Source organism: Chiloscyllium plagiosum, unplaced genomic scaffold, assembly GCF_037043375.1.
Source record: "Chiloscyllium plagiosum isolate Xiang-an unplaced genomic scaffold, Cpla_swu_hap1 HiC_scaffold_35, whole genome shotgun sequence".
Classification (NCBI taxonomy): Eukaryota; Metazoa; Chordata; class Chondrichthyes; order Orectolobiformes; family Hemiscylliidae; genus Chiloscyllium; species Chiloscyllium plagiosum.
The window spans coordinates 65,216,238-65,241,313 of NW_028270173.1; the positions used below are offsets into that span (position 1 = coordinate 65,216,238).

At 59.0% G+C, this 25,076-nt stretch overlaps 1 protein-coding gene across 2 annotated transcripts in view; it reads right to left on the reverse strand.

The window, feature by feature from the left end:
* Positions 1-1,871: 1,871 nt before the first annotated feature.
* Positions 1,872-25,076, reverse strand: part of LOC122541211 (class I histocompatibility antigen, F10 alpha chain-like) — a 44,208-nt gene continuing 21,003 nt past the window's right edge. For both annotated transcript variants that reach the window (XM_087979763.1, XM_087979762.1), the window contains 4 exons: positions 19,117-19,218; positions 15,696-15,728; positions 10,603-10,651; positions 1,872-2,687 (listed from right to left, as the gene is read on the reverse strand). In XM_087979763.1, the coding sequence (XP_087835889.1) occupies positions 10,605-10,651; positions 15,696-15,728; positions 19,117-19,218 (182 nt within the window). In that variant the 3' untranslated portion in view covers positions 1,872-2,687; positions 10,603-10,604. The remainder of the gene's footprint in view (positions 2,688-10,602; positions 10,652-15,695; positions 15,729-19,116; positions 19,219-25,076) is intronic.

The window sequence follows — 25,076 nt, forward strand, 5'->3', positions numbered from 1 at the left end:
CACACACACACACGCTGCCCTCTCTCTCTCACACACACACACTGCCCTCTCTCTCACACACACACACACACTGCCCTCTCTCTCTCACACACACACACACGCTGCCCTCTCTCTCTCACACACACACACTCACTGCCCTCTCTCTCTCGCTCACACACACACACACACTGCCTTCTCTCCCACACACACACACTGCCCTCTCTCTCACACACACACACGCACACACAGCTCTCTCTCTCTCACACACATACACACACTGCCCTCTCTCTCACACACACAAACACACGAACACACTGCCCTCTCTCTCTCACACACAAACACTGCCCTCTCTCTCTCTCACACACGCACACACTGCCCTCTCTCTTTCACACACACACACACTGCCCTCTCTCTCTCACACACAGACACTGCCCTCTCTCTCTCTCACACACACACACGCTGCCCTCTCTCTCTCTCACACACACACACACTGTCCTCTCTCTCTCACACACACACTGCCCTCTCACTCACACACACACACTGCCCTCTCTCTCACTCTCACACACACACACACTGCCCTCTCTCTCTCTCTCACACACACTGCCCTCTCTCTCACACACACACACGCACACTGCCCTCTCTCTCTCTCACACACACACGCTGCCCTCTCTCTCTCACACATACACACACACACTGCCCTCTCTCGCTCACACACACACACTGCCCTCCCTCTCTCTCTCACACACACGCACACACACACTGCCCTCTCTCTCTCTCTCACACACACACACTGCCCTCTCTCTCACACACACGCACACACTGCCCTCTCTCTCTCACACACGCACACACTGCCCTCTCTCTCTCATACACGCACACTGCCCTCTCTCTCTCTCACACACGCACACGCTGCCCTCTCTCTCTCACACATACACACACACACTGCCCTCTCTCTCTCGCTCACACACACACTGCCTTCTCTCTCTCACACACACACTGCCTTCTCTCTCACACACGCACACACAGCTCTCTCTCTCTCTCACACACACACTCTGCCCTCTCTCTCTCACACACATACACACACTGCCCTCCCTCTCTCTCTCACACACACGCACGCACACACTGCCCTCTCTCTCTCTCTCACACACACACACTGCCCTCTCTCTCTCACACACGCACACACTGCCCTCTCTCTCTCACACACGCACACACTGCCCTCTCTCTCTCATACACGCACACTGCCCTCTCTCTCTCTCACACACGCACACACTGCCCTCTCTCTCACACACGCACACACTGCCCACTCTCTCTCACACACGCACACACTGCCCTCTCTCTCACACATGCATACACTGCCCTCTCTCTCACACACACGCACACACTGCCCTCTCTCTCTCACACATGCACACACTGCCCTCTCTCTCACACACACACACTGCCCACTCTCTCTCACACACGCACACACTGCCCTCTCTCTCTCACACATGCACACACTGCCCTCTCTCTCACACACACACACTGCCCTCTCTCTCTCTCTCTCTCTCACACACACACACCTCTCTCTCACTCTCACACACACGCACACACTGCCCTCTCTTTCTCTCTCACACAGTGTGTGTGTGCATGTGCTGTCCCGATTATGCTCAGAGTTAAGGCTGAACTGGGCAGAATGTGGTACGTTGGAAAATGAACATAGAGAAGAAATCAGACCCCGGCACACGGGGAATATCGGCAGGATAAAGGCTGGAGCTACATCAAACTAAAGGTTAAAGTTCTGGTTACAGCAAGCCTTTGGGAAGCAGAGACACAGCGATTGGAAATCTGGGCAATACCTTGTTACAGATTGTAATTCCCCTCACCCTGAGGTACAACACTAACAGAGACACAGTGTGCAGTCCCCAAATCTCATTTATTGGCAAATCGAGAAACTGTAAAATTACAGAGACAGAATTGTGTTTGCAAAGTATAACAAAGTGTCCCGTCTTCAACCGGCTGCAAAAAAAATAAATCTGATCATTCCTCCCCCCACCCCCCACTGCCCCATATCATCAAGCACTTCCCTCTGATCCTGAATGGTCACACAAAGCAGGCCCCCCCCTGTATCAGTAGCCCCCACTGACTGGGACTGAAGGTCTCTGGAATCAGGCCCACACACCCTCCCCTCGACTCTCTGGGGGACTGGCTGGTGGGAGGGGCCATCCCTGTGGATCCCAGAGTCTGTCAGGGGCCAGTCGGACTGAGTGGGTGTGAACGTCCCGCACCAGGGAATGTGTCCGACACAGCAGCCAGACTGTAAGTGAGTGAGTGAGTGAGTGAGGGAGGGAGTGAGGGAGTGAGTGAGGGAGTGAGCTGGAGCTGAGTCATTCTCCCATGGAGACCCTTCCCTTCAGCCCAGTCACAATGAGGGGGCTTCACCCGTTAAAATACAACATTGAAAACAAGCCTCAGGCTGAAGTGACTGAGTTCAGCTGCATCCCACAGTCAGTACAAAGATCAGTGCAAATCAAAGCTTAAATCAGCAGGAGCAAACATTGAGAATCAAGGTTCCCTCACCCTTTTACAGGATAGAGAACTGTTTACGTGACAGAAACCCCCCCCCCCCCCCCCCCCACCTCCTACCCTGCCCCCTTCCCCTCCCTTCCCCAGTTCTTCAAATAATCCTGTTGCCAACGACTGAACTCCCAGGAATATCTGCGGGACACGAGAGTCCGCTGTGGAGGAGAAATAAAGGAGATGGTTACAGGGTGAGGCCACGGGTTAGAGACAGAGAAAACCCAGCAGAGCCTCCCAGAGACAACTAACACCAGCAGACATCACCCCGCACACCCCCTGACTCCCACCAAACTCCATCAGACATCACCCTGCACTCCCCCCGACTCCCACCAAACTCCATCAGACATCACCCTGCACTCCCCCCGACTCCCACCAAACTCCATCAGACATCACCCCGCACTCTCCCCAACTCCCACCAAACTCCAGCAGACATCACCCCACACTCCCCCCGACTCCCACCAAACTCCATCAGACATCACCCCGCACACCCCCTGACTCCCACCAAACTCCATCAGACATCACCCTGCACTCCCCCCGACTCCCACCAAACTCCATCAGACATCACCCCGCACACCCCCTGACTCCCACCAAACTCCATCAGACATCACCCTGCACTCCCCCCGACTCCCACCAAACTCCAGCAAACATCACCCCACACTCGCCCCCGACTCCCACCACCAAACTCCATCAGACATCACCCCGCACTCCCCCCGACTCCTACCAAACTCCATCAGACATCACCCTGCACTCCCCCCAACTCCCACCAAACTCCAGCAGACATCACCCCACACTCGCCCCCGACTCCCACCACCAAACTCCATCAGACATCACCCCGCACTCCCCCCGACTCCTACCAAACTCCATCAGACATCACCCTGCACTCCCCGCAACTCCCACCAAACTCCATCAGACATCACCCCGCACTCCCCCGACTCCCACCAAACTCCATCAGACATCACCCCGCACTCCCTGAATTCCATCTCAGTCAGTCTCCCACAGGGCACCTTGTCAAAAGCTTCACTAAAATCCATATAAACCCCATCAACTGAGCTTCACTCACCCACACACGTGATCCCAGTCTAACACATTTATTCAGCATGACCTCCCCCTGACAAAGCCAGGCTGACTATTGCTATTTAACGAGGTAAAAACAATGACTGCAGATGCTGGAAACCAGATTCTGGGTTAGTGGTGCTGGAAGAGCACAACAGTTCAGGCAGCATCCAAGCAGCTTCGAAATCGATGTTTCGGCCTTTCCAACTGGGTATTAATTCACCCCTTCAGAATTGTCTCCAAAGTATCCTACCGCTGACATGAGACCCACCAGGCCTATCCCATCACAGCCCTCCCCCAACACCAGCCCAGCCCCAGTACAGCCCTCCCCCCAACACCAGCTCAATACCAGCACAGCTCACCCACAACACCAGCCCAATCCCAGCAAGGCCCTCCCCCAACACTAGCCCAATCCCAGCACAGCCCTCCCCCAGTCCCAGCCCAATACCAGCACGGCTCATCCCAAACACCGGCCCGATTCCAGCACAGCCCTCCCCCCAACACCAGCCCAATCCCAGCACGGCTCTCCACCCAACACCAGCCCAATCCCAGCACGGCCCTACCCCAACACCAGCCCAGCCCCAGCACGGCCCTCCTCCAGCACCAGCATGGCTGTCCCACACCAGCCCAATCCCACCACAGCCGTCCCCCAACACCAGCCCAGTCCCAGAATGGCCCTCCCCCAACACCAGCTCTTCCCCCCACACCAGCCCGATACCAGCACAGCCCTCCCCCAACACCAGCCCAGTCCCAGCACAGCCCTACCCCTAACACCAGTCCAGCTCCAGCACAGCCCTCCCCCAACACCAGCCCAATCCCAGCACAGCCCTCCCCCAACACCAGCCCAATCCCAGCACAGCCCTCCCCCCAACACCAGCCCAATCCCACTACAACCCTCCCTCAACATCACCCCAAACCCATCATGGCCCTCCCCCAACACCAGCCCAATCCCAGCACAGCCTTCCCCCAACACCAGCCCATTTACAGCACGGCCCTACCCCAACACCAGCCCAATCCCAGCACGGCCCTACCCCAACACCAGCCCAAACCCAGCATGGATCTCCCCCAACATCAGCCCAATCCCAGCACGGCCCTACCCCAACACCAGCCCAGTCCCAGCACAGCACTCCCCCAACACCAGCCCAGTTCCAACACAGCCCTCCCCCAACACCAGCCCAGTCCCAGCACAGCCCTCCCCTAATCCCACCAGCCCAATCCCAGCACAGCCCTCCCCATAACACCAGCCCAATCCCAGCACGGCCCTCCCCCCAACACCAGCCCAGTCCCAGCACAGCCCTACCCCTAACACCAGCCCAGCTCCAGCACAGCCCTCCCCCAACACCAGCCCAATCCCAGCACAGCCCTCCCCCAACACCAGCCCAATCCCAGCACAGCCCTCCCCCAACACCAGCCCAATCCCAGCACAACCCTCCCTCAACATCACCCCAATCCCAGCACAACCCTCCCTCAACATCACCCCAATCCCAGCACAGCCCTACCCCAACACCAGCCCATTTACAGCACGGCCCTACCCCAACACCAGCCCAATCCCAGCACGGCCCTACCCCAACACCAGACCAGTCCCAGCACAGCCCTCCCCCAACACCAGCCCAGTCCCAACACAGCCCTCCCCCAACACCAGCCCAGTCCCAGCATAACCCTCTCCCAACACCAGCCCAATCCCAGCACAGCCCTCCCCATAACACCAGCCCAATCTCAGCACGGCCCTCCCCCCAACACCAGCCCAGCCCCAGCGCGGCCCTCTCCCCAACACCAGCCCAATCCCAGCACAGTCCTCCTCCAATCCCAGCAGCCCAATCCCAGCACAGCCATCCCCCCAACACCAGCCCAGTCCCAGCACGGCCCTCCCCCAAGACGAGGCCGGTCCCAGCATGGGCCTCCCCCAAAACCAGCCCAGCCCCAGCAAAGCCCTCCCCCAACACCAGCCCAGCACGACCCTCCCCCAACACCAGTCCAGCCCCAGTGTGGCCCTCTCCCCAACACCAGCCCAATCCCAGCACAACCCTCCCCCAATCCCACTAGCCTAATCCCAGCACAGCCCTCCCACAATACCAGCCTAATCCCAGCACAGCCCTCCCCTAACACCAGCTCTACCCCCAACACCAGCCCAATCCCAGCACAGCCCTTCCCCCAACACCAGCCCAGTCCCAGCTCGGCCTTCCCACAACACCAGTCCAGCCCAATCCCAGTACAGCCCTCCCCCAATCCCACCAGCCCAATCCCAGCATGGCTCTCCCCCCAACACCAGCCCAACCCCAGCGTGGCCCGCTCCCCAACACCAGCCCAATCCCAGCACAGCGCTCCCCCAATCCCACCAGCCCAGCCCCAGCTAGGCCCACCTCCAACACAAGCCCAGCACCAGCACGGCCCTCCCACACCAGCCCAATCTTAGCACAGCCCTCCCCCAACACCTGCCCAATCCCAGCCTGGCTCTCCACCCAACACCAGCCCACTCCCAGCACAGCCCTCCACCCAACACCAGCCCAATCCCAGCACGGCCCTCCCCCAACACCAGCCCAGCACCAGCACGGCCTTCCCACACCAGCCCAATCCCAGCACTGCCCTCCCCCAACACCAGCCCAGCACCAGCACAGCCCTCCCACAACAGCCCAAACCCTCCCCAACACCAACCCAATCCCAGCACGGCCCTCCCTCAACACCAGCCCAATCCCAACACAGCCCTGCCCCAACACCAGCCAAATCACAGCACAGCCCTCCTCCTAACACCAGCCCGATCCCAGCACAGCCCTCCCCCCAACACCAGCCCAATCCCAGCAGAAACCTCCCTCTAACTCCAGCCCAATCCCAGCACAGCCCTCCCCCCAACACCAGCCCATCCCAGCACATCCCTCCCTCAACATCACCCCAAACCCAGCATGGCCCTCCTCCAACACCAGCCCAGCACCAGCACGGCTGTCCCACACCAGCCCAATCCCACCACAGCCCTCCCCTAACACCAGCCCAGTCCCAGAATGGACCTCCCACAACACCAGCTCTTCCCCCAACACCAGCCCGATACCAGCACAGCCCTCCCCCAACACCAGCCCAGTCCCAGCACAGCCCTACCCCTAACACCAGTCCAGCTCCAGCACAGCCCTCCCCCAACACCAGCCCAATCCCAGCACAGCCCTCCCCCAACACCAGCCCAATCCCAGCACAGCCCTCCCCCCAACACCAGCCCAATCCCAGCACAACCCTCCCTCAACATCACCCCAAACCCAGCATGGCCCTCCCCCAACACCAGCCCAATCCCAGCACAGCCTTCCCCCAACACCAGCCCATTTACAGCACGGCCCTACCCCAACACCAGCCCAATCCCAGCACGGCCCTACCCCAACACCAGCCCAAACCCAGCATGGATCTCCCCCAACACCAGCCCAATCCCAGCACGGCCCTACCCCAACACCAGCCCAGTCCCAGCACAGCCCTCCCCCAACACCAGCCCAGTCCCAACACAGCCCTCCCCCAACACCAGCCCAGTTCCAGCACAGACCTCCCCTAATCCCACCAGCCCAATCCCAGCACAGCCCTCCCCATAACACCAGCCCAATCCCAGCACGGCCCTCCCCCCAACACCAGCCCAGTCCCAGCACAGCCCTACCCCTAACACCAGCCCAGCTCCAGCAAAGCCCTCCCCCAACACCAGCCCAATCCCAGCACAGCCCTCCCCCAACACCAGCCCAATCCCAGCAGAGCCCTCCCCCCAACACCAGCCCAATCCCAGCACAACCCTCCCTCAACATCACCCCAAACCCATCATGGCCCTCCCCCAACACCAGCCCAATCCCAGCACAGCCTTCCCCCAACACCAGCCCATTTACAGCACGGCCCTACCCCAACACCAGCCCAATCCCAGCACGGCCCTACCCCAACACCAGCCCAACCCAGCATGGATCTCCCCCAACACCAGCCCAATCCCAGCACGGCCCTACCCCAACACCAGCCCAGTCCCAGCACAGCCCTCCCCCAACACCAGCCCAGTCCCAACACAGCCCTCCCCCAACACCAGCCCAGTTCCAGCACAGCCCTCCCCTAATCCCACCAGCCCAATCCCAGCACAGCCCTCCCCATAACACCAGCCCAATCCCAGCACGGCCCTCCCCCCAACACCAGCCCAGTCCCAGCACAGCCCTACCCCTAACACCAGCCCAGCTCCAGCAAAGCCCTCCCCCAACACCAGCCCAATCCCAGCACAGCCCTCCCCCAACACCAGCCCAATCCCAGCAGAGCCCTCCCCCCAACACCAGCCCAATCCCAGCACAACCCTCCCTCAACATCACCCCAAACCCATCATGGCCCTCCCCCAACACCAGCCCAATCCCAGCACAGCCTTCCCCCAACACCAGCCCATTTACAGCACGGCCCTACCCCAACACCAGCCCAGTCCCAGCACGCCCCTCCCCCAAGACGAGGCCGGTCCCAGCCTGGGCCTCCCCCAAAACCAGCCCAGCCCAGCATGGATCTCCCCCAACATCAGCCCAATCCCAGCACGGCCCTACCCCAACACCAGCCCAGTCCCAGCACAGCCCTCCCCCAACACCAGCCCAGTCCCAACACAGCCCTCCCCCAACACCAGCCCAGTCCCAGCATAGCCCTCTCCCAAAACCAGCCCAATCCAAGCACAGCCCTCCCCTAATCCCACCAGCCCAATCCCAGCACAGCCCTCCCCATAACACCAGCCCAATCCCAGCACGGCCCTCCCCCCAACACCAGCCCAGCCCCAGCACGGCCCTCCCCCAACACCAGCCCAGCCCCAGTGCGGCCCTCTCCCCAACACCAGCCCAATCCCAGCACAGTCCTCCTCCAATCCCAGCACAGCCATCCCCCCAACACCAGCCCAGTCCCAGCACGCCCCTCCCCCAAGACGAGGCCGGTCCCAGCCTGGGCCTCCCCCAAAACCAGCCCAGCCCAGCATGGATCTCCCCCAACATCAGCCCAATCCCAGCACGGCCCTACCCCAACACCAGCCCAGTCCCAGCACAGCCCTCCCCCAACACCAGCCCAGTCCCAACACAGCCCTCCCCCAACACCAGCCCAGCCCCAGCATAGCCCTCTCCCAAAACCAGCCCAATCCAAGCACAGCCCTCCCCTAATCCCACCAGCCCAATCCCAGCACAGCCCTCCCCATAACACCAGCCCAATCCCAGCACGGCCCTCCCCCCAACACCAGCCCAGCCCCAGCACAGCCCTCCCCCAACACCAGCCCAGCCCCAGCACGGCCCTCTCCCCAACACCAGCCCAATCCCAGCACAGTCCTCCTCCAATCCCAGCACAGCCATCCCCCCAACACCAGCCCAGTCCCAGCACAGCCAACCCCCAACACCAGCCCACTCCCAGCACAGCCAACCCCCAACACCAGCCCACTCCCAGCACAGCCCTCCACCCAACACCAGCCCAATCCCAGCACAGTCCTCCTCCAATCCCAGCACAGCCATCCCCCCAACACCAGCCCAGTCCCAGCACAGCCAACCCCCAACACCAGCCCACTCCCAGCACAGCCAACCCCCAACACCAGCCCACTCCCAGCACAGCCATCCCCCCAACACCAGCCCAGTCCCAGCACAGCCAACCCCCAACACCAGCCCACTCCCAGCACAGCCCTCCACCCAACACCAGCCCACTCCCAGCACAACCAACCCCCAACACCAGCCCACTCCCAGCACAGCCCTCCACCCAACACCAGCCCAGTCCCAGCACGGCCCTCCCCCAAGACGAGGCCGGTCCCAGCATGGGCCTCCCCCAAAACCAGCCCAGCCCCAGCAAAGCCCTCCCCCAACACAACCCTCCCCAACACCAGTCCAGCCCCAGTGTGGCCCTCTCCCACAACACCAGCCTAATCCCAGCACAGCCCTCCCCTAACACCAGCTCTCCCCCCAACACCAGCCCAATCCCAGCAAAGCCCTTCTCCCAACACCAGCCCAGTCCCAGCTCGGCCTTCCCACAACACCAGTCCAGCCCAATCCCAGTACAGCCCTCCCCCCAATCCCACCAGCCCAATCCCAGCATGGCTCTCCCCCCAACACCAGCCCAACCCCAGCGTGGCCCGCTCCCCAACACCAGCCCAATCCCAGCACAGCGCTCCCCCAATCCCACCAGCCCAGCCCCAGCATGGCCCACCTCCCACACCAGCCCAATCTTAGCACAGCCCTCCCCCAACACCTGCCCAATCCCAGCCTGGCTCTCCACCCAACACCAGCCCAATACCAGCACAGCCCTCCCCCAAAACCAGCCTAATCCCAGCACAGCCAACCCCCAACACCAGCCCACTCCCAGCACAGCCAACCCCCAACACCAGCCCACTCCCAGCACAGCCCTCCACCCAACACCAGCCCAATCCCAGCACGGCCCTCCCCCAACACCAGCCCACACCAGCCCAAACCCTCCCCCAACACCAACCCAATCCCAGCACGGCCCTCCCTCAACACCAGCCCAATCCCAACACAGCCCTGCCCCAACACCAGCCAAATCACAGCACAGCGCTCCTCCTAACACCAGCCCGATCCCAGCAGAACCCTCCCCTTAACACCAGCCCGATCCCAGCACAGCCCTCCCCCCAACACCAGCCCGATCCCAGCACAGCCCTCCCCCCAACACCAGCCCAATCCCAGCAGAAACCTTCCTCTAACACCAGCCCAATCCCAGCAGATCCCTCCTTCTCCATGTCCCAGTCAGACTGGCTCCTGGGGATGCCAACAGGAAACCCCAGGGACGTTAAAGAGAGTGACCAATAGGAGGCCACATCCTGGGTGAGATGCTACAAGGTCTGCTTCCCCAGCAGACACACCCAGCTCTCCACCACAACCCACAATGTCCCCAGGGTCAGCACCTCCAGGAGGGCAGTCTCGAAGCTCAGTGGGGAATTGTGGGAGTTGCTCTTTGACCCACCAGTCAGTGAGTGGGAGAAGCAGACCCTGGGCACAGTAACCACACACAGTGTAACCCCCCCTTCCCTCCCATGGGGAACACACCAGCAGCATCTACTCCCAGAAAGATTCCTACCTCTAGTTAGTGGCAGAGGAGCTTGAGGAAGATTTCCTTTGATAAGAAGCTGTTAACGCAATGAAACATGTTTTAAAATATTGTTTACCATCAGGAGACAGAGACAGTAATACACAGGGAGGGGGTGGGGCTGGGGATGACACAGACAGGTACACACGGGGAGGGGGTATCGGGGACACAGACAGGTACACATGGGGAGGGGGTGTGGGGACACAGGTACACACGGGGAAGGGGGTGGGGGGGACACAGCCAGGAACACACGGGGAGGGGGTGGGTGTGGGTGTGTCACACACAGGTACACACGGGGAATGAGCGTGGGGACACAAACAGGTACACACGGAGAGGGGGTGGGGGGGGACTCAGACAGGTACACACATTGGGGGTCTGTGGGTGGAGGGGACACAGACAGGTACACACGGAGAGGGGGTTGGGGGGGGGGACACAGACAGGTACACACATTGGGGGTCTGTGGGTGGAGGGGACACAGACAGGTACACACGGGAAGGGGGTAGGTGTGGGGGGGACACAGACAGGTACACATGTGGAGGGGTGGGGGAAACACAGACAAATACACACGGGGTGGGGGTGGGGTGACATCGACAGGTACACACAGGGAGAGGGTGGGGGTGACCGAGACAGGTACACACGGGGAGGGGATGGGTGTGGGTATGTCACACACAGGTACACACAGGGAATGAGCGTGGGGACACAAACAGGTACACACGGAGAGGGGGTGGGGGGGTCACAGACAGGTACACACGGGGTGGGGATGGGGGTACACAGACAGGTACACACAGGGAGGGAGTGGGGGGGGTGACAGACAGGTACACACAGGGACAGGATGGGGGGACACAGACAGGTACACACGGAGAGGGGGTGGGGGGAACACAGACAGGTACACACGGGGATGGGATGGGTGAACACAGACAGGTACACACGGGGAGGGGATGGGTGAACACAGACAGGTACACACGGGGAGGGGATGGGGGGAACACAGACAGGTACACACAGGGAGGGGGTGGGGGGAACACAGACAGGTACACACGGGGAGGGGATGGGGGGAACACAGACAGGTACACACGGGGAGGGGATGGGGGGAACACAGACAGGTACACACGGGGAGGGGATGGGGGGAACACAGACAGGTACACACGGGGAGGGGATGGGTGAACACAGACAGGTACACACAGGGAGGGAGTGGGGGGGTGACACAGACAGGTACACACGGGGAGGGGATGGGGGGACACAGACAGGTACACACGGAGAGGGGATGGGTGAACACAGACAGGTACACACGGGGAGGGGATGGGGGAACACGGACAGGTACACACGGGGAGGGGATGGGGGAACACAGACAGGAACACACTGGGAGGAGGTGGGAGGACACAGGCAGGTACACACGGGGTGGGGGTTGGGGTGACACAGACAGGTACACACGGGGAGGGGGTGGGTGTGCGGGGGACTCAGACAGGTACACACATTGAGGGTGTGTGGGTGGAGGGGACACAGACAGGTACACAAAGGGAGGGGGTGGGGGAGACACAGGCAGGTACACATGGGGAGAGGGTGGGGGTGACGGAGACAAGTACACACGGGGAGGGGCTGGGGGTGGGACTGGACACAGAGAGGTACACGCAGGAAGTAGGTGGAGGGACACAGACATGTACACTCGGGGAGGGGGTGGCGGTGCGGATGACACGTACAGGTACACACGGGGAGGGGGTAGGGGTTGGGGGGACACAGAGAGGTCCACATGGAGAGGGGGTGGGGGACACAGACAGGTACACACGGGGAGGGGCTGGGAGTGGGGGTGACGCAGACAGATCCACACGGGGAGGGGGTGGGGGTGACACAGACAGGTACACACGGGGAGGGGGTGGGGGTGGGTGTGTCACACACAGATACACACGGGGAATGAGTGTGGGGAAACAGACAGGTACACACGGGGAGAGGGTGGGAGTGGGGGTAACAGAGACAAGTACACATGGGGAGGGGCTGGGGGTGACACAGACAGGTACACACGGGGAGAGGGTGGGTGTTGACACAGACAGGTACACACGGGGTGGGGGTGTGGGGGACACAGACAGGTACACAGGGGGAGGGGATGGGGGGGACACAGACAGGTACACACGGGGAGGGATGGGGGAACACAGGCATGTACTCAAAGGGAGGTGGTGGGGAGGACACAGACAACTACACACGGGGAGGGTGTGGGAATGACACAGACAGGTACACACGGGGAGGGTGTGGGGGGGGACAGACAAGTACACACAGGGAGGGGGTGTGTGTGACACAGACAGGTACACACGGGGTGGGGGAGGGGATCACAGACAGGTACACACGGGGAGGGGATGGGGGGACACAGACAGGTACACACGGGGTGGGATGGGGGGACACAGACAGGTACACACGGGGTGGGATGGGGGGACACAGACAGGTACACACGGGGTGGGATGGGGGGACACAGACAGGTACATATGGGGAAGGGGTGGGGGGACACAGACAGGTACACATGGGGTGGGATGGGGGTCACAGACAGGTACACATGGGGAAGGGGTGGGGGACACAGACAGGTACACATGGGGTGGGATGGGGGTCACAGACAGGTACACATGGTGAGAGGCTGGGGGATGACACAGACAGGTACACAGGGGGAGGTTGTGGGGGAGCACAGACAGGTACACACGGGGTGGGGGTGGGGGGAACACAGACAGGTACACACGGAGAGGGGTTCGTGGGAACACAGGCAGGTACACGGAGATGGGGTGGGGGGACACAGGCAGGTACTCAAAAGGAGGTGGTGGGGGGGACACAGACAGGTACACACGGGGAATGGGTGGGCGACACAGACAAGTACACACGGGGAGGGTATGTGTGTGACACAGACAGGTACACACGGGGTTGGGGAGGGGGGTCACAGACAGGTACAGACGGGAAGGGGATGGGGGGACACAGACAGGTACACAGGGGGAGGGGATGGGGGAACACAGACAGGTACACACGGGGAGGGGATGGGGGGACACAGACAGGTACACACGGGGAGGGGATGGGGGAACACAGACAGGTACACATGTGGAGGGGTGGGCGGATACAGACAGGTACACATGGGGAGGGGGTGGGAGTGGGGGTGACACAGACAGGTACACATGTGGAGGGGGTGGGGGGACACAGACAGGTACACATGGGGAGGGGGTGGGAGTGGGGGTGACACAGACAGGTACACACATTGGGGGGGTCGGGGGGACACAGACAGGTACACACGGGGAGGTTTTGAGTGTGGCGGGGACACAGACAAGTACACACGGGCAGGGGTTGGGGGAACACAGACAACTACACGGGGGGAGGGAGTGGGCGGCACGGTGGCACAGTGGTTAGCACTGCAGCCTCACAGCACCAGAGACCCGGGTTCAATTCCCGCCTCAGGCGACTGACTGTGTGGAGTTTGCATGTTCTCCCCGTGTCTGCGTGGGTTTCCTCCGGGTGCTCCGGTTTCCTCCCACAGTCCAAAGATGTGCAGGTCAGGTGAATTGGCCATGCTAAATTGCCCATAGTGTTAGGTAAGGGGTAAATGTAGGGGTATGGGTGGGTTGCGCTTCGGCGGGTCGGTGTGGACTTGTTGGGCCGAAGGGCCTGTTTCCACACTGTAAGTAATCTAATCTACACATGGGGTGGTGGGGGACACAGACAGGTACACAGGGGGAGGGTGTGGGGAGGACACAGACAGGTACACACGGGGAGGGGGTGGGGAGACACAGGTACACATGGGGAGGGGGTGGGGGGAACACAGGCAGATAAACACGGGGAGGGTGTAGGGGTGGACACTGACAGGTATACATGGGGAGGGGGTGGGAGTGTGACACAGACAGGTACACACGGGGAGGCTTTGAGTGTGGCGGGGACACAGACGAGTACACACAGGCAGGGGGTGGGGGATACACAGACAGTTACACACGGGGAGGGGGTGGCGGGGACACAGACAGGTACACATGGGGAGGGGATGACACAGACAGGTACACATGGGGAGGGGGTGGGTGGGACACAGACAGGTACAGACGGGGAGGGGGTGGCGGGGACACAGACAGGTACACATGGAGAGGGGATGACACAGACAGGTACACATGGGGAGGGGGTGGGTGGGACACAGACAGGTACAGACGGGGAGGGGGTGGCGGGGACACAGACAGGTACACATGGAGAGGGGATGACACAGACAGGTACACATGGGGAGGGGGTGGGTGTGACACAGACAGGTACACACGGGGTGTGGGTTGGGTTGACACTGACATGTACACACAGCAAGGGTGTGGGGGTGGGGGTGACACAGACATTGACACACAGGGAGGGGGTGGGCGGGACACAGACAGGTACACACGGGGAGGGGGAGGGGGTGGGGGGGACACAGACATGAAACACGTGGAGGGTTTGGGGGGGACACAGGTACACATGGGGAGGGTGTGGGGGGACAGAGACTGATATACATTGACATGGACTCTGCAAGAAAAGGCGGGTGGGTTGATGCAGCCTGACATATTCATGAAGCCAACAAGAGATGTCAGTCAGAAATGAAGACAGTCTAATGCAGTGCTCAGTACACATAGACACACACAGACACACACACATAGATACAGACGCATGGACACACCCAGTGATACAGTCACAGACAGACACATACACACACGCGCACACACAGACACACACACACAGACACACACACAGACACACACACAACAAACACACACAGACACACACACACAAGCACACACACAGACACACAGACATACACACACAGATACACACAGACACACAGAGACATGCACACACACACGCACACATGCGCACACAGACACGCACACACAGACACACACAGACACGCTCACACAGACACACACAGACACACACAGACACACACACAGACACACACACAGACACACACACAGACACACACACAGACACACACACAGACACGCACACACAGACACACACACAGACACACAGACAGACACACACAGACACACACAGACACACACGCACAGAATGAACAATGTTGCCTGCTGCATGATTCAATGGAGAGACAGTGATTGGGGTAAACTTACTCTTCACTGGGTTGTAGCCAGTATTCTGGCCTGCTGGAAAAACAAGGAAAGCTCAGTTAGTGACCGCACCCCCACAGTCAGGAAGAGAGATCTGGGAGGGAGGGACTGTCACCTCCCATATCCCCCGGGAGCAGCTCCCACAGAGAGCTCAGCACCGAGGGGTAAGAGGGGACCAGATAGCAACACTGCTCCCCCAACCCCCTCCACCACCGCTCCCACCTAACCCCCACCCCCCACCTCTCCACCACCACCCCCACCCAACCCCATCCCTGCCCCCTATCCCCTCCACCACTGCTCCCACCCAACCCCCAACTCTCCACCACCGCCCCCACCCAACTCCCACCCCTGACCCCCACCCCCTCCACCACGGCCCCCACCTCTGCCCCCTACCCCCTCCACCACTGCTCCCACCCAACCCCCACCCTTGCCCCCTACCCCCTCCACCACCACCCTCACCTAACCCCCACCCCTGCCCCCTACCCCCTCCACCACTGCCCCCACCCAACTCCCACCCCTGACCCCTACCCCCTCCACCAGTGCTCCAACCCAACCGCCACGCCTGCCCCCTTCCCCCTCCACCACCGCCCCCACCCCTGCCCCAAACCCCCTCCACCACCGCTCCCATCCAAACACCACCCCCCACCTCTCCACTACCACCACCACCCCCACCCAACCCCCACCCCAGCCCCCTAACCCCTCCACCACCACTCCCACCCAACCCCCAACCCTGCCCCCCAATCCCTACCCCTCTCCTTGGGCCTGTCCAATATCCCATCCGATTGGGACTGATCTACAACCCCTCCTTCCTACAGGCTGAAATCCTTCTCCATTTCTTCATTCCACCCCTCAAATATCCACTGTCAACTATTCTCTCGCATGACTCTATTAATCAATCACCATGGCTACGCCGCCCTCACCAGCATTTAGCTGCTGCCCTCATTATTGAGTCGATGTAACTTAGGGTCTAGTTGATCGAGCAGCCCTGCCCACCGTCTTCTATCCTCCACAGTAATTAGTGTATCTGATCTATTTATTCCTGACACTCCCTGTGTCTGTGTGAACAAAGCTCCACAGTCTCCAATCTGTCCTCCTGCTCTAACACTACACTGTCACATTCCAGATTTCACATCTTCAAATTCTCCCGTTACTGGACGTTCCCAAGTATCACACTCCCCACTCTCCTCCCACTGGATGTGAGGATATGGGCCTCTGGGAGGTAGGACAAAATGGATAAAGGACCTACAAAGAATGGCTTCTGCATTGCTAAATTAGATTGCACTGAACTAGACAGAAATAAGAAACCACAGACTGATGTCATTCCAATAAAAAACAGAAATTACGATTAATTCTAAATTGCAGTTAGAGACAAAATGGTTCCCTGCGCCTACGTGGCTATCTGCAGCTAGTCTCTAAAGGTACACAGAAAAAAACTAACCACCCTTTGCAAACTGCGAGTCCTCCTAGAGGAAATACTAAACCACATTTTGCAAGCTGCAAATCTTTGTAAAGGTGACATAAATCATTATGACTTAATCAATATCATTGGTTCAACCAACTACCCATGAAGTGATTGGTTATAACTATGTGAACATGCTCCATGTCTGATGATGAATAATGTAGATAAACCTTATGCAGGCTCTGTAAGGTTGTTGGATTCTTTTGATTGCCAAGAAGTTTTCATACTTCTGGGTGAATCAGAATCTGCCAACCCAGCGCTGGAACACACAATAAACGATTGTTGGCGTGTTGGACAAAGAGTGTGTTAACTGACCGATCGCGGAACTGGGTGACCCACAGATCATCATTTGGTGCCGTGACTCAACTCACTACAGACAGATCATCGGCAGCAGTGTAAGTGCCTTGAGTCCTTCACGATTAGGTGTTGAGGAATGGGCCACTCAGATGTGAGTATTTCCTCCTCCGTTTGGTTTTCCTCTCTCTTGTTTCGGGGTGGGCTCGACTCCTCGCTGATTTTGGTTCTGATCCAACCCGACAAAGTATCAGTCACAGAAATTTACATTTTAAGAAGTTTTGACATTGAATACTGGTTTTAGAGTTGTACGTCAATTGGAGACTTTGTGGAGGGGAATGTTGAGGAAACAAGGCCTTACAAATGATAAGTTTTGAATTATAGTGGCATTTAAATTGAGACACAAAAAGGTGGTTTGGCTTCCAAAACAGAAGTCCAACGGGACACCGGTCTGTGGTTCAGATTCCGAAACGGAATACTGATGGGACGCTGACTCTATGATAAACAGATTTGATCTTATTATGTGATGAGAGTACATAGAACATAGGACAATACAGCGCAAAACAGGCCCTTCGGCCCTCGATGTTGCGCCAACCTGTGAACTAATCTAAGCCCATCCCCCGACACTATCCCATCATCATCCATGTGCTTATCCAAAGATTGTTTAAATCTCCCTAATGTGGCGGGGTTAACTACATTGGCAGGCAGGGCATTCCACGCCCTTACCACTCTCTGAGTAAAGAACCTGCCTCTGACATCTTTCTTAAATCTATCACACCTCAATTTGTAGTTACGCCCCTTCGTATAAGCTGATGTCAAGAAATATCATGATATATGGTCATGGTACGGTAAACAGAGATTATACAAAATGTGGCTCGGATTCCAAAATGGAATGCTGACGGGACACTGACCCTGTGATTAGTTAGTCATGAAAGAAATTACTGAGAAGTTGTGTTTTTTGTTCATTAAAGGCAGATTACCTAGGGAAAATCTTGTAATAACTTGGACGAACAGAAATATAAGGTAACATTTGTAGGTCCCAAGGATATACGCACGTAGTTAAAGAAAACATAAATCAATATAAATTCGGGAAGAAAATCTTGTGCTTGGATAAGAGACCGATTGCAGAACCAAGTGACCTACAGATCATCAGATGCGGACATTGACACCTCTCCACCCACAGGGCCAGCCCATTCCTACTCACTTTACCCTCTTCATTCTCTAACACAATTCCCCAGTCTCTCCCCGCACTTCGGCACCCAGACCCCCTTCCCACAGCATGTACCTCCCCATTCTCACCCAGACCCCCTTCCCACAGCATGTACCTCCCCATTCTCACCCAGACCCCCTTCCCACAGCATGTACCTGCCCATTCTCACCCAGACCCCCTTCCCACAGCATCTATCTCCCTATTCTCACCCAGACCCCCTTCCCACGGCATGTACCTCCCCATTCTCACCCAGACCCCCTTCCCACAGCATGTACCTCCCCATTCTCATCCAGACCCCCTTCCCACAGCATGTACCTCCCCATTCTCACCCAGACTCCCTTCCCACAGCATGTCCCTCTCCATTCTCACCCAGACCCCCTTCCCACAGCATGTACTTGCCCATTCTCACCCAGACTCCCTTCCCACAGCATGTACCTGCCCTTTCTCACCCAGACTCCTACCTTTCTTCTTGTACCAGACAGCCCCAGCGATGACAGCAACAATTAGCAGGAGAGCAACGACAATACCGATTTTAACCGGGAGCTTGGAGCTGCTCTTTGGTTCTGGAAGAGAATTATCCAACAAGAGACAGTCACACATCAGCAATCCAACAGAGTATACACTGGACAGGGACACACTCGCAGCCCCCTGGCTGCTGAGACACAGACAGATTGTTAACTTGGCCAAACACCAAGGGATGCTGGGTACATAGGCCAAGAAAAAGCTTAAAATCCCAAAGCCACACACCAGGCCCAGTGCAGACACAGCAACCAGGTGCTAATGACATCAGTGTAACGTAAAAGGCAAACGGTTTCCTGGACACGCATGTCCCAAACTATTTAAGCCCCAAACAGAGGGCCCAGACAGAAAGGTACAGAGTCCAGTTACACAAAGACACCAGCAGTAACAAACTATCCAAATGGCTGACAAGGTTTCAAACTATTAAGGGTGTCTCCCTGATTGACCAGAACTATAGAACATTCCAGAAAACGATCTAAAAGGTATAAAACCAGGGTTCACCTCCAGCCCCCTCTCTGAAATCATGAGGCCTTCGGACAGACCATCATAGCAAGACGCAGGGACTCATTTACCATCCAGAGAGTGAGAGAGAGAGAGAGAGTCAGAGAGGGAGAGAGAGGGTGAGAGAGAAAGTGAGAGAGAGAGAGAGTGAGAGAGAGAGACAGAAGAAAGCAGCTCCACAGACCCAGAGACAGAACGACAGCCACTGTGTAAATCTACAAGAGACTCGAGAAGTGTTGTAAGGCTTAAGGGGCCTAAAGGATTAGAAAGAAGATATTTTGTATTGAAGATTATTGTAACTTGTTTCCGAAGCAAGTTGGGACTGTTCTGCATTGGTACCTGCTTGTGTTCACAGACTGGAAACCTGGGCAAATTCATTCCGAACATTCTGGTCAGAAGTGTCTAACAAGGAACGAGACAACAGTTGGTGTCCCTGGGACAAGAAGTGACCAACAGGTCCTCTGACGTCGGACCCAACAGCCTGGTACGCTCAGAATTCAGCCAAAATCAGAGTGGTGCTGGAAAAGCACAGCAGGTCAAGTAGCATCTGAGGATCAGGAAAATCAATGTTTCAGGCAAATGCCCTTCACCTGGATATCATTTTAGCACTGATCCGCCTCCTGCAGAGAGGGACTGGATCCCCACCCTGTGGTCAGCATTAATCCCCCTCCAGGGGAGAGGGACTGGATCCCCACCCTGTGGTCAGCACTGATCCCCCTCCTGGGGAGAGGGACTGGATCCCCATCCTGTGCTCAGCACTGATCCCCCTCCTGGGGAGACAGGGACTGGATCCCCACCCTGTGCTCAGCACTGATCTCCCTCCTGGGGAGAGGGGGACTGGATCCCCATCCTTTGCTCAGCACTGATCCCCGTCCTGGGGAGAGAGGGACTGGATGCCCACTCTGTGCTCAACACTGATGCCCCTCCTGGGGAGACAGAGACTGGATCCCCATCCTGTGCTCAGCACTGATCCCCCTCCTGGGGAGACAGGGACTGGATCCCCATCCTAAGCTCAGCACTGATCCCCCTCCTGGGGAGACGGACTGGATCCCCATCCTGTGTTAAGCACTGATCCCCCTCCTGGGGAGAGGGACTGGATCCTCATCCTGTGCTCAGCACTGATCCCCCTCCTGGGGAGACGGGGACTGGATCCCCACCCTGTGCTCAGCACTGATCCCACTCCTGGGGAGACGGACTGGATCCCCTCCCTGTGCTCAGCACTGATCCCACTCCTGGGGAGAGGGACTGGATCCCCACCCTGTGCTCAGCACTGATCCCCCTCCTGGGGGGACGGGGACTGGATCCCCACCCTGTGCTCAGCACTGATCCCACTCCTGGGGAGAGAGACTGGATCCCCACCCTGTGCTCAGCGCTGATTCCTCTCCTCGGGAGACAGGGATTGGATCACCACCCTGTGCTCAGCACTGATCCCCCTCCTGGGGAGACAGGAACTGGATCCCCACTCTGTGATCAGCACTGATCCCTGTCCGGGGGAAAGAGGGACTGGATCCGCATCCTGTGCTCAGCACTGATTCCCCTCCTGGGGAGAGTGACTGGATCCCCATCCTGTGCTCAGCACTAATCCCCGTCCGGGGGAGAGAGGGACTGGATCTGCATCCTGTGCTCAGTACTGATCCCTCTCCTGGGGAGAGAGACTGGATCCTCACCTTGTGCTCAGCACTGATCCCCCGCCTGGGGAGAGGGACTGGATCCTCATCCTGTGCTCAGCACTGATCCCTCTCCTGGGGGGAGTGACTGGATCCCCATCCTGTGCTCAGCACTGATCCTCTACCTGGGGAGAGGGCCTGGATCCCCACCCTGTGATCAGCACTGATCCCTCTCCTGGGGAGAGAGACTGGGTCATCACCTTGTGCTCAGGACTGATCCCCCTCCTGGGGAGATGGACTGGATCCCCACCCTGTGCTCAGCACTGATCCCTCTCTTGGGGAGAGGGACATGTATCCCCACCCTGTGCTCAGCACTGATCCCCCTCCTGGGGAGACGGACTGGATCCCCACCCTGTGCTCAGCACTGATCCCTCTCCTGGGGAGAGAGACTGGATCCTCACCTTGTGCTCAGCACTGATTCCCCTCCTGGGGCGATGGACTGGAATCCCACTCTGTGCTCAGCGCTGATTCCTCTCCTCGGGAGACAGGGACTGGATCACCACCCTGTGCTCAGAACTGATCCCTCTCCTGGGGAGAGGTACTGGATCCCAACCCTGTGATCAACACTGATCCCCCTCCTGGGGTGACAGGGACTGGATCCCCACCCTGTGCTCAGCACTGATCCCTCTCCTGGGGATAGGGACTGGATCCTCATCCTGTTCTCAGCACTGATCCTCCTCCTCGGGAGAGGGGGACTGGATCCCCATCCTGTGCTCAGCACTGATCCCCCACGGGGGGAGAGGGACTGGATCCCCATCCTATGCTCAGCACTGAACCTCCTCCTCGGGAGAGGGGGACTGGATCCCCATCCTGTGCTCAGCACTGATCCCCCTCCTGGGGATAGGGACTGGATCCTCATCCTGTTCTCAGCACTGATCCCCCTCCTGGGAAGAGGGACTGGATCCCCACCCTGTGCTCAGCACTGATCCCCCTCCTGGGGATAGGGACTGGATCCTCATCCTGTTCTCAGCACTGATCCCCCTCCTGGGGAGAGGGACTGGATCCCCATCCTGTGCTCAGCACTGATCCCTGTCCTGGGAAGAGGGACTGGATCCCCACCCTGTGCTCAGCACTGATCCCCCTCCTGGGGATAGGGACTGGATCCTCATCCTGTTCTCAGCACTGATCCCCCTCCTGGGAAGAGGGACTGGATCCCCACCCTGTGCTCAGCACTGATCCCCCACGGGGGGAGAGGGACTGGATCCCCATCCTGTGCTCCGCACTGATCCTCCTCCTCGGGAGAGGGGGACTGGATCCCCATCCTGTGCTCAGCACTGATCCCCATCCTGGGGATAGGGACTGGATCCTCATCCTGTTCTCAGCACTGATCCCCCTCCTGGGAAGAGGGACTGGATCCCCACCCTGTGCTCAGCACTGATCCCCCTCCTGGGGATAGGGACTGGATCCTCATCCTGTTCTCAGCACTGATCCCCCTCCTGGGGAGAGGGACTGGATCCCCATCCTGTGCTCAGCACTGATCCCTGTCCTGGGAAGAGGGACTGGATCCTCATCCTGTGCTCAGCACTGATCCCCCTCCTGGGAAGAGGGACTGGATCCCCATCCTGTGCTCAGCACTGATCCCCCTCCTGGGAAGAGGGACTGGATCCTCATCCTGTGCTCAGCACTGATCCCCCTTCTGGGGAGACAGGGACTGGATCCCCATCCTGTGCTCAGTACTGATCCCCCTCCTGGGGGTAGGGCCTGGATTCCCACCCTGTGCTCAGCACTGATCCCTGTCCTGGATCCCCACCCTCAGCTCAGCACTGATCCCTCTCCTGGGGAGAGAGGGCATGGATCCCCACCCCGTGCTCAGCACTGATCCCCCTCCTGGGGAGACAGGGACTGGATCCCCACCCTGAGCTCAGCACTGATCCCCCTCCTGGGGAGACAGGGACTGGATCCCCACCCTGAGCTCAGCACTGACGCCCTCTTGGGGAGAGAGGGACTGGATCCCCACCCTGAGCTCAGCACTGTTCGCCCTCCTGGGGATAGGGACTGGATCCTCACCCTGTGCTCAGCACTGATCCCACTCCTGGGGTGAGTGGGACTGGATCCCCACCCTATGCTCAGCACTGATCCCCCTCCTGGGGAGAGGGCCTGGATCCCCACCCTGTGCTCAGCACTGATCCCTCACTTGGGGAGAGGGACTGGAACCCCACCCTGTGCTCAACACTGATCCCACTCCTGGGGAGAGAGACTGCATCGTCACCTTGTGCTCAGCACTGATCCCCCTCCTGGGGAAATGGACTGGAATCCCACTCTGTGCTCAGCGCTGATTCCTCTCCTCGGGAGACAGGGAATGGATCACCACCCTGTGCTCAGAACTGATCCCTCTCCTGGGGAGAGGTACTGGATCCCAACCTTGTGATCAGCACAGATCCCCCTGCTGGGGAGAGAGGGACTTCATCCCCACTCTGTGCTCAGCACTGATCCCCCTCCTGGGGAGACAGGGACTGGATCCCCACCCTGAGCTCAGCACTGATCCCCCTCCTGGGGAGAGAGGGACTGGATCCCCACCCTGTGCTCAGCACTGATCCCCCTCCTGGGGAGACAGGGACTGGATCCCCAGCCTGTGCTCAGCTCTGATCCCTGTCCGGGGGAGAGAGGGACTGGATCCCCACCTTGTGCTCAGCACTGATCCCCCTCCTGGGGAGAGGGACTGGATCCCCACTCTGTGCTCAGCACTGATCCCTCTCCTGGGGAGAGAGACTGGATCCCCACCCTGTGCTCAGCGCTGATTCCTCCCCTCGGGAGACAGGGACTGGATCACCACCCTGTGCTCAGCACTGATCCCCCTCCTGGGGAGACAGGAACTGGATCCCCACTCTGTGATCAGCACTGATCCCCCTCCTGGGGAGAGAGGGACTGGATTCCCACTCTGTGCTCAGCATTGAACCCCCTCCTGGGGAGAGGGACTGGATCCTCACCCTGTGCTCAGCACTGATCCCCCTCCTGGTGAGAGAGACTGGATCCTCACCCTGTGCTCAGCACTGATCCCCCTCCCGGGGAGAGAGGGACAGGATCCCCACCCTGTGCTCAGCACTGATCCCACTCCTGGGGAGAGAGGGACTGGATCCCCACCCTGTGCTCAGCACTGATCCCCCTCCTGGGGAGAGGGACTGGATCCCCATCCTGTGCTCAGCACTGATCCCCCTCCTGGGGAGAGGGACTGGATCCTCACCCTGTGCTCAGCACTGATCCCTCTCCTGGGGAGAGGGACTGGATCCTCACCCTGTGCTCAGCACTGATCCCTCTCCTGGGGAGACAGGGACTGGATCCCCACCCTGTGCTCAGCACTGAATCCTCTCCTGGGGAGAGAGGGACTGGATACCCATCCTGTGCTCAGCACTGATCCCCCTCCTGGGGAGAGGGACTGGATCCCCATCCTGTGCTCAGCACTAATCTCCCTCCTGGGGAGAGGGACTGGATCCTCACCCTGTGCTCAGCACTGATCCCTCTCTTGGGCAGAGGGACTGGATCCCCATCCTGTGCGCTGCACTGATCCCACTCCTGGGGAGAGGGACTGGATCCTCACCCTGTGCTCAGCACTGATCCCACTCCTGGGGAGACGGACTGGATCCCCACCCTGTGCTCAGCACTGATCCCCCACCTGGGGAGAGGGACTGGATCCCCATCCTGTGCTCAGCACTGATCCTCCTCCTGGGGAGAGGGGGACTGGATCCCCATCCTGTGCTCAGCACTGATCCCCCTCCTGGGAAGAGGGACTGGATCCT